This window comes from Melanerpes formicivorus, unplaced genomic scaffold, assembly GCF_026170545.1.
Source record: "Melanerpes formicivorus ecotype bairdi unplaced genomic scaffold, bMelFor1.0.p_v2 SCAF_3, whole genome shotgun sequence".
In the NCBI taxonomy this organism is placed as follows: Eukaryota; Metazoa; Chordata; class Aves; order Piciformes; family Picidae; genus Melanerpes; species Melanerpes formicivorus.
The window spans coordinates 21,054,728-21,072,685 of record NW_027142355.1 but is presented as its reverse complement, the minus strand read 5'-3'; the positions used below and the strand labels follow the sequence as shown (position 1 = coordinate 21,072,685).

At 39.5% G+C, this 17,958-nt stretch overlaps 1 protein-coding gene across 14 annotated transcripts in view; it reads left to right on the top strand.

The window, feature by feature from the left end:
- CELF2 (CUGBP Elav-like family member 2) overlaps positions 1–17,958 on the top strand; it is a 496,995-nt gene that overhangs the window by 417,558 nt on the left and 61,479 nt on the right. For all 14 annotated transcript variants that reach the window (XM_068168663.1, XM_068168606.1, XM_068168641.1 and 11 more), the window contains 2 exons: positions 5,539–5,673; positions 15,977–16,056. In XM_068168663.1, the coding sequence (XP_068024764.1) occupies positions 5,539–5,673; positions 15,977–16,056 (215 nt within the window). The remainder of the gene's footprint in view (positions 1–5,538; positions 5,674–15,976; positions 16,057–17,958) is intronic.

Here is a 17,958-nt window from a genome sequence, read left to right as displayed (position 1 = left end):
AAAAAAATGCCAGTTTCCCCCCCTTCCCTTCTGGATGAAAAGAAAAAGCAACCAGAAAAAAAATTCCATTTATACATAATTAAGTGTTCTTGATTTGCTCAAAGGAGGCAACTTCTGGATGGAAAACTCACTATTTAACTGACCAGACTCCTCAAAAAATTTATAGGGAATATAATTTTCATTTTTTCAGGACATAATTTTGGGAGTTTAGAGGAGAGAAAAGGAAATTTTGTTGAATCTTCAGAGAGATTTCCCATGATTATTATAGGGTTTAGTTCTTTTGTAGCATAGAGAAAATAATCTCTACTCCTTTATTCTCTTGGGTTACCACAAGCAATCTAATACAGCCTGCAAGAAATACTCATTACCGAGGCAAATTGAGTAAAGCTAACAAATTAGACCCTTCAGGATGTTATTCTGCAAGTTGGATGTATTGCTGTCAGAAGGCAAGAGGCTCAGTTTGAGCAAAGCTTTCCCCAGCAGAGTCAGATTTATCTCAGATAATGTTTGACGGCTAATGTAGCACTCTGGATTCAAACACAATACCTGAGCACCTGAGGTAGTGATTGGAGAGCTAGTGATGAATGGATTTATGAGAACAACTTGTCTCATTCTGAAACAGACACCTCACCTTGTCACACTGGGTCCCTCTATTTGGGAAAAAGATTCCCACCCTAAGTCCAGCAGCATTAAAAATCACAGAATTACAGAATGCTAGAATTACAGAAACCGGGTGGAGGGGGTGACACACCAGAAGGTTGTGCTGCCATTCAGCAAGACTTAGACTGAGAGTTGGGCAGGGAGAAATTTAATGAAATTCAACAAGGGCAAGTGTAGAGTCTTGCACCTAGCAAAGAAGATCCCCATGGATAAGTACAGGTTGTGGACTGACCTGTTGAAGAGCAGTGGGGGTCCTAGTGGATGGAAGGTGGACCATAATCCAGAAATGTGCGCTTTTGGCCAAGAAGATCAATGCCATTCTGGGGTGGACTAGAAGGACTGTGGTTAGTAGGTCAAGGGAGGTTCTCCTCCCCCTCTACTCTGCCCTGGTGAGTCTGCATCTGGAGTATTGTGTCCAGTTCTGGGCCCTTCAGTTCAAGAAGGACTGGGAATTGCTTGAAAGAGTCCATCACAGACCCACAAAAATGATTAAGGGAGTGGAACATCTTCCTTACAAGGAGACAATGAGGTCATTTGAGCTCTTTAGCTTGGAGAAGAGGAGACTAAGAGGTGACCTTATTAATGTTTATAAATACGTGAAGGTGATTGCCAAGAGAATGGAGTCAGGCTCCTCTAGGTGATGCCCACTGACAGGACAAGGGGCAATGGGTGGAAATTGAGGTATAGGAAGTTCCATGTAAACATGAGGAAAAATTACTTCCCTGTGAGGGTGACAGAACACTGGAACAGGCTGCCTAGGGAGTTGTGGAGTCTCCCTCTCTGGAGATATTCAAGACCCCTCTGGATGCATTCCTGTGTGACCTGATATAGGTGATCCTGCTCTAGCAGGGGGGTTGGCCTAGATGATTTTTCAAGGTCACTCCCAACCCCTAACATTCTGTGATTCTGTTTGGGTTGGAGGGGAACTTCAAAGATCATGCAGTCCAACTCAACAGCAATAAGCAGGGACACCTTAAATAAATGAGGTTGCTCAGAGCCCCATCCAGCCTGAGCTTGAATGAATGTTTCCAGGAATGGAGTTCTACCAGCCCTCTGGACAACCTCTTCCACTGCCTCACCACCCTCTTTCAGTTTAAAAGCATTACCACTTGTCCTATGGCAAAGAGATTGCTCCATCTTTCTTTCTTTTATGTACAGAAAGGCCACAACAGGGTCTCCTCAGAGCCTTCTCCAGGCTGAACAACCCTATCTCTCTCAGCCTTTCTTCAAAGGAGAGGTCTTCCATTCCTGTGACCATTTTTGTGGCCCTCTTCTGGAACCACTCCAGTACATCCATGTCTTTCCTGTAGTCAGGACTCCAGAGCTGAGTACAGTACTACAGGTGGGGTTTCACCAGAGCAGAGTACAGGGGATCTTCTCGCAACCTGCTGACAATGCTTCTCTTGGTGTAGCCATGGATATCGTTACTTTCTGGTCTGTGAGCACATTGCCAGCTCATGTCCAGCTTTTCATCCACCAGTACCCCCAAGCCCCCTTCACAGGGCTGCTCTCAATCCCTTCATCTCCCAGTGTGTCTTGATACTGGGGGTTGCCCCAACACAGATGCAGGACCTTGAACTTGGCCTTGTCGAACCTTGTGAGATTCAACAAGCACTTAGCACTGAATGTGTGGCACTAACAGTCCTGGCAGCATAGCTAATCTGTGTTTGTAATACGTTTGGATGGATTAGAGGTGAACCCTATAATTAATTAACCAATATACTGTGCAGTTTCACACCTTCTTCATGTAACTAGAACTTCAGGCCTTGTTCACTGTAACCTTCTGGCTATTTCTGCTGCATCAATGAGGAGCACTCAGCCACCTCACCGTACTGCCTGCACTAAGCATGCCCTTGTAGTGGGCACTCAGCTCCAAAGCTTTGTCCAGTCCCTGAGAGATCATTTATTCCTCCTATCCCTGCAGCTGGAGCTCAGGACATCTGTGTGTTAGCATGATGACAAGTTTTGGGACTTGTCTGGAAGGTAACAGCCCTATCTACAGTCAGTAACTAGGCGGGGGGAGACTCCCATAAGCCATCACATCTTGCTGGGAGATGTGAGTTCACGCTTTGGAGGGACAGATCTCTTGGAGCTGTCCACAGGCAACTGATATAATGTTATCTGAGACTAAAACTGGACATCTAATGAATATACTAATAAATAAACTTAGTCAAAGTGGCTTTAGACTGCCATCCCCATCAACCAGCAGCAGAAAGCACCTTTCCTGATCTCAATGCATTTGGGTTTTGTGTGTTTAACGTTGGGCTCCTCATTTTACAGTCTGTGGGAGCAAACCAGCAGACACAGGCTTAGCCACTCAAAAGGAAAGTTTGCTAACCTCTAAATACATTTGATCCTTAGTTTTTGCAGTCCACTATTTGCTTTCCAAATCATGCCTGCATAGCAGGTAAGAATTCATTTCAGAAAGAAGAGAGCTGACCAAAAATGCAGAAGCAAATTCAGACAGCAAGTCTTATGGGGGTGAAAAATTCCTCTCTCTGCATGACAATATATCGTTAAAAGCTCTTTCAGTGAAAGACATGTCATTTTGATGCTGACAATTGTCCCTTTAAATGTTTTTTATGCTGGGCCCCTAGCCAAAAAAGAATAGCAATTTTCTTAAGCTTAAACACTGATCAGCACTGACTAATAGCCCTGAATGCAGAGCATGTCATCATACCAATATATTTTCCGTACTCTGAAAGTTTGTCATGAAATCTGCATTTTTAAGATGTACAGTACACGGGAGCTAGATGTTTAATTTACTATAAAATCACCCTCAAGCTGAAAACCTGCAAATCATGTTAGTTAAATGGCATATTTATAGGTTTACTAGTGAAACTGAAGGATGCCAGTGGGGAGTTTGTCATCTGGTACTCTTTGGAAAATTAAAATAAAGCCTTTCTGTCTGCATCTCTTTTCTTTTGAATCTCCATGTGAATCTTTTTGGTTTGAGTCTTCATCCTAAGCAGGACCCATGGGACCTCCTTTGAGATGACTTGGCAGGCATTTGTCCAACTCAGCCAGCAGCTATTTTTAAGAGGGTTGTGATCTAGTCACCCTTAGGGTAGACTATCATGCTATTTTAAGCCTAAAATCAACCCAAATTTAAATTGGCTGGTACTAGCTGACCCACAAGCAGGAGTTAAGGGATTCATAACACAGAGCAGAAAAAACATATCTATAAATCCCAACTTGCATGTCTTATTTGCAACCCCACATATTCAACACCTAATAGGTAGGTAACTGGCTCATGCCATACATTCCTCATTTGTTAACCCTTTCTGGAAGGTTAACCTGCGTATGGAACCTCAATATAAAGGGTGTGAATGAAAATGTCAAGTCTTGAGGAATCTCTGCTGAGGAAAACTACTTTCCCAACTGTTAAATCCACACCAATTGTCTTGCAAGCTTGTAGAGTGAGAAGTAGGGATTGTAGGAGCTAGTCTCTGTTTCAGGCTCTGAAAAATGCACTCTCTTGATGCTTGCTTGTGTAAAAGCTACAAATTCTTTTTAAAGTCAACAATTCTAAGGAAAAAATAACTTCAAATGCTTGTCGTGATCAATAAACATGAACTTCTTTTTGTTGTTGAAATTATTAAATGTGCTTTAATTGTTGAGCATAACACCAATAAAATCCTATGAACTTTGATGCAGTTTCTTCTTCACCTGCAATTTATTCCATTTAGCAGACTCATAGTAATACAAAAGAGTTAGGGAGTAAGGGAAGATGCTTTTTTGTTTGGGTTTTTTTTTCATTACAAAAATAATTTGCACAATAATAGAAATAAGTAGGTGCACTGCAGACTCTCTGGAATAAAGCTTTCTCTTTGCTTCCCTGCAAACTCTGACAGTGTGCTCATTAACAGTGAGCTGGATTTACATGCCATTTCAAAAGAAGAAAGCACTAGTGTACATATTATATAAAAATACTCAGATTTTTGTTTTAATAGCGATGGGAGTGTGTGTTAACATTTTTAAGGCTTTGCAGAGTGAATTGGTTTTAATTTTTTTAAAGAGTCTACAGCTTTAGACCAGTACATTTGAGTTTGGTTAACATGGCTCTGTGTGTCCTGCTGCAGCTGTCAAGCTTTTGCTGCTATTGGTGACAATGCAGTCAGGAAATATTCAGATAAAGCACCTTTTTCATGTCTTTTTGCAAACTCAGAATCATTACAAATCAAAGGGTTTGGCTCTGGGAAAGCATTAAACAACCCCTTTATTAAAGTGATGCCCCAAAATCTACCTTGTGTCCTCCTGAAGAGGAGAGGGCTGTGGTAATCTGAGGGGGGGAAAATAAAGCAGGAAAATGTAATGAATTCTTTTTCCAGAGCAGTTGTTACACATCTGCCTTTTGAGGCCATGCATTGAGTTAGCTGAAATTGAAAGCTCAAATAGGATTCACTCTCTCAAAACATTTCTCAGGAATATTTTTCATTAGCTCGTATCATTACATACACAATCCCTTCTTCACCCTTACCCCATCATGATTACTTTCATACATGAGGGAGGTGAGGGAATTTATCGGAATTAAAATCTATGCAAAGATATCTTTTAAAAATCTCTCTAACAGAGGATGCTTTTCTCTTAGAAGCTGTGATGGGGAGGTATATGCAGAATGACTAAGGCAGCCAATTAATATGTTACATAAACAGCATGCACCACTAGAAAAAGAGAGAGAAAGAAAAATGGGAGATTTGGGGTGGGGGAGGAAGCGGGGGAAGGGAGGTTGTAAGTATAAAGTGTTTGCCTTAGGACTTGTCTTCAGTTACAGAGCCAGACTCACATGACTGGAGCTTGGTTTGATGTGGTAATGAAGCATTGATCACAGGAAAAAGATGAAATGGCCTTTGCTCATTCATTATTTTTATCTTCTAGCTGTGGAAGACAGAAAATTGTTCATAGGAATGGTTTCGAAGAAGTGTAATGAGAATGATATCAGGGTGATGTTTTCTCCATTCGGCCAGATAGAAGAATGCCGAATCCTTCGGGGACCGGATGGGCTGAGCAGAGGTGAGTGTGCAGTCTGTAAAATCTCTTTCCTTAAGTGCTAATTGGGAGCTATGTGTCACAGCCAAGGTAGGCATAGCCACTGTCTGCAGCTAGACGTTATGCTGTAATACATCCCGCATGATGAACGTATCCACATGAACTTTTCACAGTGACTGAAATTATCACCTTTTATTTCCAGTGTCAAAAGGTCTTGGTGCCGACATATTAACTTGTGTTATTGCCCTGTTTGTCAGCTGGGAAGTTTACTTTGCATCCTGAGAAAACACCCTCAATCCTCTGCTCTCACAAAAGCAAGGGTCCTTCCCTGACCCCATTTCTGCTCTGTAGCATAAGGCCAAAACCCAAAAAAGACTATAAATGGCTGCTTGAATGCATACAGGGTCATGGGAATGGGCCCATGTTGTAGTTCTATCTCTTCTATTCCTGTGTTTTCTATAACTATATGCAAAACATAGATCTGCTGTAACTAAGAAACAGAGGTGAGCTTGAACCTGAGAGCTTTGTCTGGACAAAAATTTGTAATAAAGAGCTTTTCAATCTTGTGCCTCTATCACAACCCAAAATCCAGGGCAGAGGAGTTAAGCAGCACCACCAAGGGTGGTCAAGTGTCTGACCTGAACTTTGGAAATGAAGTGCAGCACAGGCTTCAATAGCCGGTGATGCCTTTTGAGTGCAAAGTGCCTTTTGTGGAAAGGCCTTCTGAAAACATGTTGAAAAGAAAAATAATTGTATATTGATGACTCAGGCTGCATATTAACTCCGTGGTGTATAGACCTGAAATTATTCTCAAGAGTGTGAACCTTCTCAAAAAGTCAGTGCCAGGTGGTGCTGAGTGGAAAAGAAAATACTGATAGTCCTGTCTGTCACTGCAGAATGATGCTGTGGTACCAGCCATGGCCGTTTAATGCCACAGGAAGAGAAGTAAGTTTTAGTGTGAAGCTGTGAAAACATCACTTGTTTCCACAGGAAAAAAAAAATTGTATAGAAAGCACAGTTTATGCATTTTATTACATTTTCAAAAGGCACAGAAAAAATAACAATACCCATTTTGCATATAGGTATAGGCATAGATACAGATATTTTTCTTGTTTCCAGTAGGCTATAGGATCATCAGTGTTTTGTGCAACAATTTGTGCATGGGTTTTTTTTGTTTTGTGTGGAGCCCAGCTTCTTTAAAACACATAAATTTCAGCAGGGGAAGTTGCAGGTATTTCTCTATTTTGTGGCACTGCTTGACAGTACTTAATATTCTACTTCTGGATAATGAGTACTCATTGAAAAGACACTCTGACAATAAATAGGGAGCTGTAAGAAAATTACACACGTTTATACATGATTAGTCTGCAATCCCAAAACTTTCAGGGCTGGGATGCAGCAGTCCCTTCAGGCTTGCAAAGCCTCAGATCATGACTTTTGCCTTGGGGAAGACTAGGGGAAAGGTCTGAGTTTGGTTCCTGCAGCTCAGTAATGAATGTCAACTGATGGAGTCGAGAGCTGTCACTATGTTTCTACACCCAACATCAAGTCAAAACAAATATTTCTGATTTTCACTCATTTCATTTTGTAAGCAGCACAGGGAAGATTTAATTGACTGCAGTATCACCCAATAAAGAAATGGATCTTTACTGGGATCCACAGAAATCCCACTGCATACTTGTTTTTATTCAATAGGCATTGGGTATAGTATGAGCGTGGAAATGCTAATTATGAAGTCCAAGAGGGTAAGTGAGGTTGGTGAGTTAGTTTTGTTCTGCCATAAATATCAATCTCACAATAATCTGAAGCTGAGTTTTTTAAGACATGTCACCAACCTAGCAAGCAGAGCAGTAGAGCCATAGGTTTAATATGGTGCACTCTCTTTCTGGAAGCTGAAGATCTCAGTCCAGGTAGGTCACACACCAGTAGCTATAGCAGAGTTGAATCCCCTCTGCCACTCAAGTTTATTTTGGTCACAATCACGACTCATATTCTATCATGCCCTCATGCATCATGCCTTGTTAAACTTCAATTGCTTTCTACACACCCATGTTGACACTTAAAAATGAGTTCAGCTGTGCCAACCAGGTTTTCAGGCAGATGTTTATGAAGTTCACAAAACCACCACTCCATGAGAGAAGGCAAAGTGTTGAGAAAATGGTTGGTATTGCAGTCTAGATGAAAAGTGCTAAAGGAGATTTGCAGTGGAGGCAGCTTGGCTGACAAAGCACAGGGTGAAAGGCTGCTTCACTAGAGCAGCAGGGAGAATGTACACAGTTAAATCTGTGTAATGAGTTCCAACACTTAGCAAGTTTTTAATTCATGTTACCATTTCCAAAATGTTAATTCCCTTTGCTACAAACTGTATTTGTTTTCCCAGCACTTGTCTGGATGTGTGTTCCTCCTAGACACTGAAAAGTGAATGAAAAATAGTCATTGTCTTAGGATAATGCTGCCCTCACTATGCTAGGATCTTCAGGAACGTGCAGTGCTCGCAGCAGTGAGATGTAAATATGGTCCAATAAACTCCGTTTGGCATCTCCAAGCCAAATCATCTTTATTACCAGCAGATAGTTGCAAGGTTACACTGCTTGGCAGAATGGGTTTGGTTTATGCTGCTTTTTTTCCTTAATAAAAAAAATTTTAAAAGGCCTCAGTTGACTTTCAGGCCATGTCTACACTTACAGCAACCTTACTAGTAGAACAGTAACTCTCTGCTGTCAACTCACATTGATGAGGTGTAGGGTGGTAGTGTACCACATGGCTCCAATAGTAAGGAGAAATCCCATCCTGCGGCATCAGGGAAAATGTAACACTTTGTGATGAGTGTGATAAAAGGGATAAGATAAAGAGAGAGAGGGAGATTGAACTACTTGTTTCTTTTGTAGCTTCTAGCCAAGAATTGACAGAACTTTATTAACATCGCACCCATTGCTGTCACTACTGATAATGGACCGTCAGCATTTCTACTCCAAATTCCTATTGTCAGTTTGAAACTCATCTGTAAAATGAGACTAAAGTAATGATACAAAGCTCCAGTGGTAGAGCAGTTATAATTTAAAGAAACATGATTTTTTCCCATCAGTCATCATTTGCCTACTGTTGTTCACCCCTGCATTTAAGAAATAATTGTTGTTTATATCTGTAACTTGCTTATATTGCAGCCAGTTACAAGAAATAGGCAACAACAAAAATGCATTGCCTTCCAAAGGCTCCAGGATAGTCCCTGTAAAATTAGTTGGCTGGCAGAGAGTAATTCCCAGCTGAGAAAGGTATTAAAAAATAAAAATACTCTGTTGGGTGTAGAGATAAAGAAACTAGGGTCTCAGCAGACATGGAGTCTGGCCTTCGCTTTAGCAGGGTTCATTGGAGTATCTAAAGAAGCATGCCACTGCCTGTACTGTATCTGTTATTCAAAGAGAAGGATTCAGCCTGCAGGGGTGTTTAATCCAGCATTTTTTCTGAAGAGCTAAGTAGGCTTTACAAAAATTCATGATTGTGATATCATGTGCTAAGCTTCATTATCATGAAAAAGCAGAAGTGAACTGCCTCAGATGATTAAGATTTTAAATCACTTATTGTAAATGGCTTAAGGAAACTTTCAGACCTCCTGACTCCTAGCACTATGTAATGTGTGCATGACCACAGATACCAACAGAGACAGCCGTGCAGTGATAGCTGGAGTGTGCAAAAACAGCCAGAAATACCCACATTTGAATTGTAGTTATGCCACTGGTGGGTTGCATTGACTGTAGGTGAGTTGGTCTTTCATCATCTCTCTGTTATCCCATTTCTTAAAATATGGATAGCAATGCTCCTCTACCTCTTTTTAGATCAGTGGATCAATTTCTCTGTATCACTCAAGGAATTATTACCATCCATAATAATGATTTTTAAAAATCCTCTTATCCTTCTCAAAGGAACACCATGCAGCAAATTATTCTGCTGTATTGCTAAGTGCAGATTTATGTAACAGATACCAGGAAGAAGTTCATAGCATCCACTGAAATAAAAACCCCAAACCTGTTAATAGCATGTACAGACAATTGGACATATCATGGAAATTGTGGAAAAGCTCAAAATGCATATTTCTACATCTTGTGGGCTCCTAATTTTATGATTTTTTAAACAAAACATCACCAGGCACATCGGACAAGTGAACATTTCTGCAGACATTGATTATAAAGATTTATTTTTCCTTTTATTTGCTCACTTTAAGGGCAGGTTAGAAATAGCGTGAAGAGTTATACTGTGTTTAGGCAATTTGATTTCATGAACATCTACTCATAACTTTCAGATTCAGAGGTTTTCTTGACGAATTAGTAAAAGAAAATTAGTATTTGCATCATAATTAATTTCAGCAAAGGATAGGTGAGGAGGTTTTATATTTGGTTTTCCATATGGATATATACTGCTCCTTTTTGAGCTAAAGTAATGTGAAGTGCCAGCCATGGGAACAGCCTGGATTAGGGGCCACCTTCTGACTTGTGCATCAGTAAGTGATGGGAAATGAGGATAGAGGAAGTGCAATATTTTTAACTGGTCTTCAGAAGCACCCCTGTGCTTTATTTCTTGGCCATAATGTGTTGGGTTTTTTTTTTTTTTCTAATTATTATGACACATTGAATTTATTTTTCCCCTGCTGAAACTCTTTTGGGAAAGAAGTGAAAAACATCCAAGTGACCAGTGTCTCTGCTGGCCAGTAACTTCATCTCACATTTCCATTATGGTAGTTTTGCAGCAGTCTACCCCCCAGAGGGAAGTCTGAAATTAAATAATTTACAAGAGTTTTTATTCCAACAAGAGGGTCACAGAATGACAGTCATTTAGGCACTGTTCTAGAATGTGGTCTTTGGTACTCGTTTGATTCTGGGTTTGTGTAAATTTCAGTTACTGAAGTTTGTACTTTGCAGGGTGGTTAATTAACTGTCTAATTAGAAATGCTTCAAAGGAACCATGAACTGCAGGAAATTTAAAATCTATAATCTGTCATCTGGTCAATAGTCAAGAGAAGTCAGTAAAGTCAAAGACATGAGACACATTTATGGGACGTGCCTCTTGTTGCTTTTATGTGCCTGATATGCATAACCTAAAGAGCTTCACTGTGACTTTTTCAAAATGCTTTATTTTCAGCTGAATTGTTGCACTTGGTCTCTGACCTGTTGTTGTGTGTCTTAAGCAATGCCTAATGACCAAATGTCTGTACAATGAACAATCTGATGTCTTAATTTGTAGCTGAAATGTAATTTAACCACTATGGTTTTTGTGTGATGTTTCCCAGGCTGTTCCTCCCTTCAGGCTGTGCTATATTAGCAGTGCAGAAAAGGGAATGTCTACTTTGTCATCCCAGCTAAAAATACTTTAACACAACTAGTGCTTGTTTTTATCACACTGCAATTTCCATAGCTTTTTATTCAAGCCTTATCTTCTCTTTAAAATAGGGGCTTTCATCTCAGAGGATCCCAAATACTTCTTGCAGGAGCATTTTGGCAGCTTTTCACTATAGTTTCTTTACAAAAAATGAAGACCCTTATTTACGGTGAGCTAGGAAGCTGTAGTAAACCATTACTCCTCCAGCTATCCAAACACCGTACATAGTACTCAGATTGCTTGGATGACTTTGAAAATATCTTGAGCCTTCTTCTCTGTCAGAGGGCTCATTTTATACATATGTTGGGTTTCTTTTAATTGATTACATCTGCCTGTCTTTCATCTGCAGAACTTTAAAGCCATGGTTTTAAACTTCCATTTTTAACTCTAGGCCTGATTCAAAAATGTCTAGGGGTTTTGCATCTTCCTTGGGCTTCACTGAGGGTTTGGTAAAAAAAACTCTGATAGACTATGGCAGTTTTATGTGGGAGGTTTCTCACTTAGATATAAAATTAGATCCCTTACCTTGAGGCTTCCATACATAAAAATGTTCAACTTCACTTTCAATGTGCAAGTTTTGATGTTATGTTAGCCCATACGTGAGCTGCTGACTGAACATTTCAAACAAGTCTATGAAAGCCTGAGATGAGAAGGATTGAGTCAAGCAAGAGCTGAAATGGGCCAGTGATGAGTTATTTTAAATATTTCGAACAATTCATTTGCTCAAGCATCAATCCCTGTGTTTGGACTGCATGAGTAGAGGAAGTAGCTTATTGAATTTTTCAGCCTCTTCAAAATTCTCTTTCAGTTCAGGGTGAGAGGGGGTTAAGAACCAAGCCTGTGAGTTTAGATGTTCTCTCAGCTGAGATGGCAAATGTGATAATGTGCTCCAAAATATCTTCTTCATAGGGGCTGGGTGCCTCCCTCTGATTCTGCCTGCAGGAGGAAATTACATCAAGCAGCCTTTCCCCAGTCAATCATTTATCCGGTGTAGGAGGTGAGAAAGCAGCCTTGGAGAAACAACTAAACCTCTTAGACTTCCTTTCTCCCTCCCTTTTTGTTTCTCTTAGTGATGTCTGGCATTTTAAAACCAGAGGTGATAAATAATTGCAAGGTGACTTGCAGGTTGGCTGTATTTACAATTTTTTTTATTTCTTTTTTTTCTTTGGTGGTTAGGTAGCTGGTGGTACAAAACAAACTCATTTCAAGGCATTAGTCCTTCTCCACGTTTCCTGTCGCAGAGACCTCCATCCCAAAAGAAGGGAATAATTTAAGTATCAGGTCACAGTATGGTATAACAAAAATTGTTTGCTTGTAGCTATTAGTCTGGAAGACCTCAGCCCATGGCAGTACAATCAATGTGATGTTTCATAGGATGAGGTAAGAGGCCACAGAAGTCCTTCTTGTTTCCTTGCACCATGAGGCATGAAATCTGATTAGTCTTGTCCTCTTATAATTGTGATTTATGGTCCTAAAGCTGGCAGTATGTTCCCAAAAGACCACCTGCATCCATGAGATACAGTGAGGGAGAGTATGCTGAAAAGGATTTTCCCAACCCCTCAGAAACTGCTGCAGCAAGAGAACAGGGCAGTTCATGCAGACCTCATCTGGTTTGAGCAATGTTCTTAGACACCAACTTCTGATTAAATTCTAGGTGCTCAGCAAAACCATTCTTCTAAGGTACATATGTACCTCATATAGGAAAATAAAGGTATGGCCATTGACTGTGCCAGGGAATACAAGCATCTCAGAAAAACCGCTTTTCTGAATGCCTAAATTATATGTGCAAGTCCAGTGACTGAGGTAAGTGGATGCAGTCCTATGATACAGGCTTAGCTCCCCTCCATTGTCTCAGTCTGGTCATGAAGGAAAGGTTTCCTTGGTTCACACAGAATAAAATACGTAAAACCTCGTGTTTCAGACAAAAATATATGTACACAGGTAATAAATACACAGATTTTGTGTCTGAGTGCCCAGGTTTGGTTGCTAAAAATAACCCTTGAATGTAGCAATGTCTGGAAAGAATGTTCAATTAGCTAGCATTTAAATTAGGTACTTGATGACAAGAGCTGAAAGTCTAGGTTTTAGAATTCAGCAATAAAGTTGTCTACTGAATTTTTTGCCATGGTTATTGAGGTAAATTGGGTATTTACTGTGCAAATGACGACTGTCCATTGGTGGGAAATGGCCTGAGACTGGAAGGAGCAAGGGGACCTAACCTTGTAGCCTCTGGCTGGCAAACCGTAATTAATATGCAGGCCTGTCTTGTCTCTGGAATGCTGTTTCCAAATGCTCACATTCAAGCCACATAACCTCATTCATCAGGCATTCCCCTTGTCCCTGAACAAGTTTCTTTCAAATTGATAGCTCACTATATGGCACTTTACAGAGACCTGCTACAAAGATCTTTTTGCTCCAAGACAAAGGCAACACGATCAATGTAAATGGATTTGGGCTGAGGAACAAGGATGGAGGTTCTGTTGTAGTGTTGGGCACTGAAAGTCCCCAACAGCTGAGCTTTGTGGTTAAAAAGAGAAAAAGCTTATGGGAAGGATGAGAGAGCCTGTTTTATCTTGAGAGGAGTGCAGCTTTCTTCTCTGCTGATTCACATTTCTTTTAAGACCTGCTAATTGCAACATCTCTCAGTAAGTTACTTACAGCAAAACTGCTGGGTAGAAATTGTGATAAATGCATAAACTGTGTCTTACTGATTTTTGTTGACATTTTACATACTTCTTATGCATTCTAAACCTCCATTAAGTAACTGTCACTATGGTACACACTTACGGATAATGAGAGCAAAAAAGCAAATGAAGCAGTTTCTTGACCATTATAAACAATATTATTCAAGGCTCTGTATGGGGTTTCTTGCCTGCCCTGCAGTATATCTCTATATGTGCTCATCCCCCATTGAATTTGCAAGACAAGAAATGAAAAACCTGGATGTTATTTTGCCTGTTAATGATAATAACAAATGTTTGTTAAGAGAGATTGCTTTGAGATTGATGGCAAATTTGAGCCTCTTTAATTTTAGTGCACAGCAGCAATATGAAATCTAGTAGAGGTACTGTAGTTTATTTACCCTTCTACTGCATATTTTGTCTAGATTGCTGTATACAAAGGTGGTTTGTTACATCGTTTTCTTTGACAGAAATCTGTTGCTGAATGAGAATAGTATAGCAATATGTAGTGTGGCTAAACAGTGGTAAGACATCATCAGCTCTTATGTTACCTAAGAAATAAGTAGTCACAACACTGCCATGAAGGTGCGTTTAAAAATTCTGACTTCTGATTTTATGATAGTCACCTATCAGTCAGAGATACATAAGCCACCTTAGGTTCTCTTGTATCAAGGGCCTTTACATTAAAAAAAAAAAAATACTGCATGATGCAAAAATGCATTGACTTTATCTTCATGACTAGATGTAGTGCTTTTGGGTAATAATCAGGCATTGCTTTCTCTTACTGTTGTTTGATTAAAATGTGAATACAGTCTTGACTTGATAATCTTACCAGGTACACACAGAGCAAAAAAGAAAAGGTATTTTGTGCCTCAAATTGATTTACATAAACCAAACAATTTCTTGCTTGTTGGATTGCAAAATGGTTTATTTTGCCCATTGGCCACAGGGGCAACAATATTGTATTTTTTGTGCCAGAATGTATCTTTCATGCATTAGCTCTAAAATGACAATATGGTTTAGCCTCTCAGTGCTTAGGTTTGCTTCATTTGGAAATCTTTTAAGTAGTAATAATAATAATGTTTTGAGGAAATTGAGTGGAACACTAAATTATTCTCTGAAACCTAAGTTCAAACTGTGCAAGGCTAAGGGAGCTGAAAATCAATGCACTTTTAAAGTCATTAGAGATCACAAGTGAAATAAGTCTGTGTTGCTTTAGCTAAGCTTTTAGTATGCCATGGTATTATTACAAAATCAGCCTGAATCTGCATTAATTTCACAGTCTTTTTCTTTAAGATGCCCAAGGGTGCATGAAGAATAAAATGTAAGTCTCAGAAGGCAATGTTTTTATTAGTCAAAAGGGCAGTGAGTCAGGCACTTAAAAAGCTGACCTGTACCATGCCCAGTGTAGGTATGACTGACAATAGTAAAAAGGTGGAAAAATAGCCCAGGCATTAGCCTACTGACTTTTCATTATGATTTAAAAGGCTGAGAAGGGAAAAACGTGATTTTTTTTTTTTCCAGTTATTCATGCACATAGCTTCAGAGATGTTCAAGCTGGTGGTAGGTTTCATTGATCAGAGAATTGTACTTGTACCCAGGAAGCAGGGAAACAAAACTGATTAAGTTTGTTTTTTGTTTTCATTTTTTTTAAGCATGCTATTTTCTTAAATGTTGAGATTCCACCCACATTACTGAATTTTGTCTGAGTCTTTTCACACTTAGTTGCAGGCTACACAGTGGAATATTTATTATTTGTATGATTGTTCTTGGTGCATCACATAAATATGTGACTCCTATATGAAATTCCCAGTTTGGCTGCCAGTGATGCCAGTCATTTCTTCACTATTCAAAATTTACCTGCACAGAAGCCATAGCAAGCCATTGTTAATGCATGGTCTGAACAGACTAAACTAGGCAACCCAATGTCTAATTAAAAAGCCTTACTTATTTCAAACCCTGTGGCTAAAGAACAAAAGTAGTAACACAAAAAAAAAACCCTCCAAACAACCAAACCAAACAAGCAAACAAGAATTAAAGAAAATAACCCTTTTCTCACCCATCCCCACCTGATTTTTTTTTTCTTTCATCTATGGTCAGATTAGCAAGTCAGCACTGTCAATAAATAAACTAGAGAAGTTGTTTATTTTTATGTACTACTGAGAACAGTGTCGTCTTGTGGCCGTTCTCGTAGACTGTGTTGGTTTAACAAGCGTCCAACCCTTTTGTCTTGTTGTTTTTTGTCTTTCCTGCTCCCTGTCCCCTTGTTCCCACAGGCTGTGCGTTTGTCACATTTTCTACAAGGGCAATGGCACAGAATGCAATCAAAGCCATGCACCAGTCTCAGACCATGGAGGTACAGTACTGTATCATTTGCCCTTTCTTTGTTTTCTTTGTGCAAATGATTGCGAATGGTAAAGCCATGCTCTCCTGGATCAGATCAGACACATGACAATCACAGATTTAAACTTTTTACCAACTCACTCTACCTGCCTTTGTGAAGCTTATTTTCCTTAATAACCTGAAAGCTCACAATAAGGCTGCTGTGTGGTATCCAGACACAGCTTTTGATCTTATTTTCAGTGGCATTCAGTAGAAAGTAAAAATGCTGTGAATACCACTCCTCAGTCATGCTCAAAGTATATCTGATGAGTAAATTACCTTTAATTTTAACACACATACACACACTCCCAAAGAAAAATCTTTGTTTCTTGAAAATATTTTTTTTAAGTGTTGTGGTTTGTGCTGCTCTGAGAAAAAGCTCAAGAGATCTAACCTGGCCACGCTGGGTTACTAGTGCATGTGTTTTCCTACAAGAAGAATCTCTTTTAAGTTAATACAATTTTTCCTTCTTCATGGAGTAAATAAACATGGTAGAGATGACAGAGCATATCAAAGTGTGGCACTTCCTGCACAGCACCATCATGGATGGCCCCTCTCAAGCATCACTTTTTATTTCCTTCCAAACTGCCTCTATGGCCTCATATTTTATCATGATGAGCAACACAAAACTTTAAACTTGTTCACTTAATGTGAATATACTTGCAGGCTAGCAATCCATTCATTGGAGTGGTTATCAAATGCCATGGCTTGTCTGGCAATCTCAGAACTTTTTTCAGTCTGTGATTTTTGTCATGGTCTTTCAGAATTTTGCACAAAAAACCGCACAAGTATGAAGTCTTTACTCTGGATCTTCTAGCTTATGGGAGAGTGCATGTTATACTGTATTATGTATACTGTATCTTCGTGTAGTGATGATTTTTCTCAGAGGTGGCATTGATGTTATGTGCACTTGTTTCTTTTTTTACTTTTCCACCAGGACCTTTCAATTTCTATTTTTTTTTTAATTCTCAGCGATTTTTCTTTGCAATGCTCTAGTCTCCCAAAGCATGCTGGGTGCTAAACAATCATTATTGCGTCATGTCATTGAGCTGCTTTGTGTAACAAGCCAAGGGGGATGACCAGGGGTGGGAGGGTGGACAGAGGAGCAATGTGAAAAATCAAGCCAGTGCATGAAAGTATCACTAATTGTTTCCTGTATACTTCAAGTAATGATATCAGCATTGCAAAGCTGTTGTCTTTCCAAACATCACATTTGAATTTGGTTGAGCTTCTTTTATAATTGATGTGTTTTCTTTTCAGTGCAATGCATTTTTAGACCCTGAGTATACAGTTTTAGATGAGAATCTGCCAATAAGATGAGAATAATTGAAATTATCAGTACTAGAAAGCTGCTGTTGTACAATCTATGCAGTCTGACAGTATATTGTGAACAAACTGTCACTTCAAGTCTCTGAAATAATATTTGTAGTAATTTGTCTGCCATGCACTACTCCATTAATTCAAATCTTTGTTTTACTGGGTTTGACTCCAAGTAAAAAGGAAATGTTTATTGGTAATACTCTGGTTTACCTATATTATCCATGTGTTTTAATGTATTTCTCTGTCTAGCAAAATTAATTTTACCCATCTGCACTTCAGAAAATGGTATAAGTAAAGAGATAGCACTTCCCAGACACATTCTCCCTTTCTTCTGTTGTGTGCAGTACTCCAAAAGAGGCTGCTTTTTGATGTGATACACTTGTTACCAGTTATATGGAATAGTTACCCTGGGATCAAAATAGCTCTCAACACCTTTAGAATGTCATCAATGGCATCCCCAAATTGGCAAGGTGATTCCAAATCTGTTTCACTTTGAACATCTGAGTCTATGTCAGCTTAACCTAGGATGAGAGTCCCTGCTTGGAAAGAAGTGGTA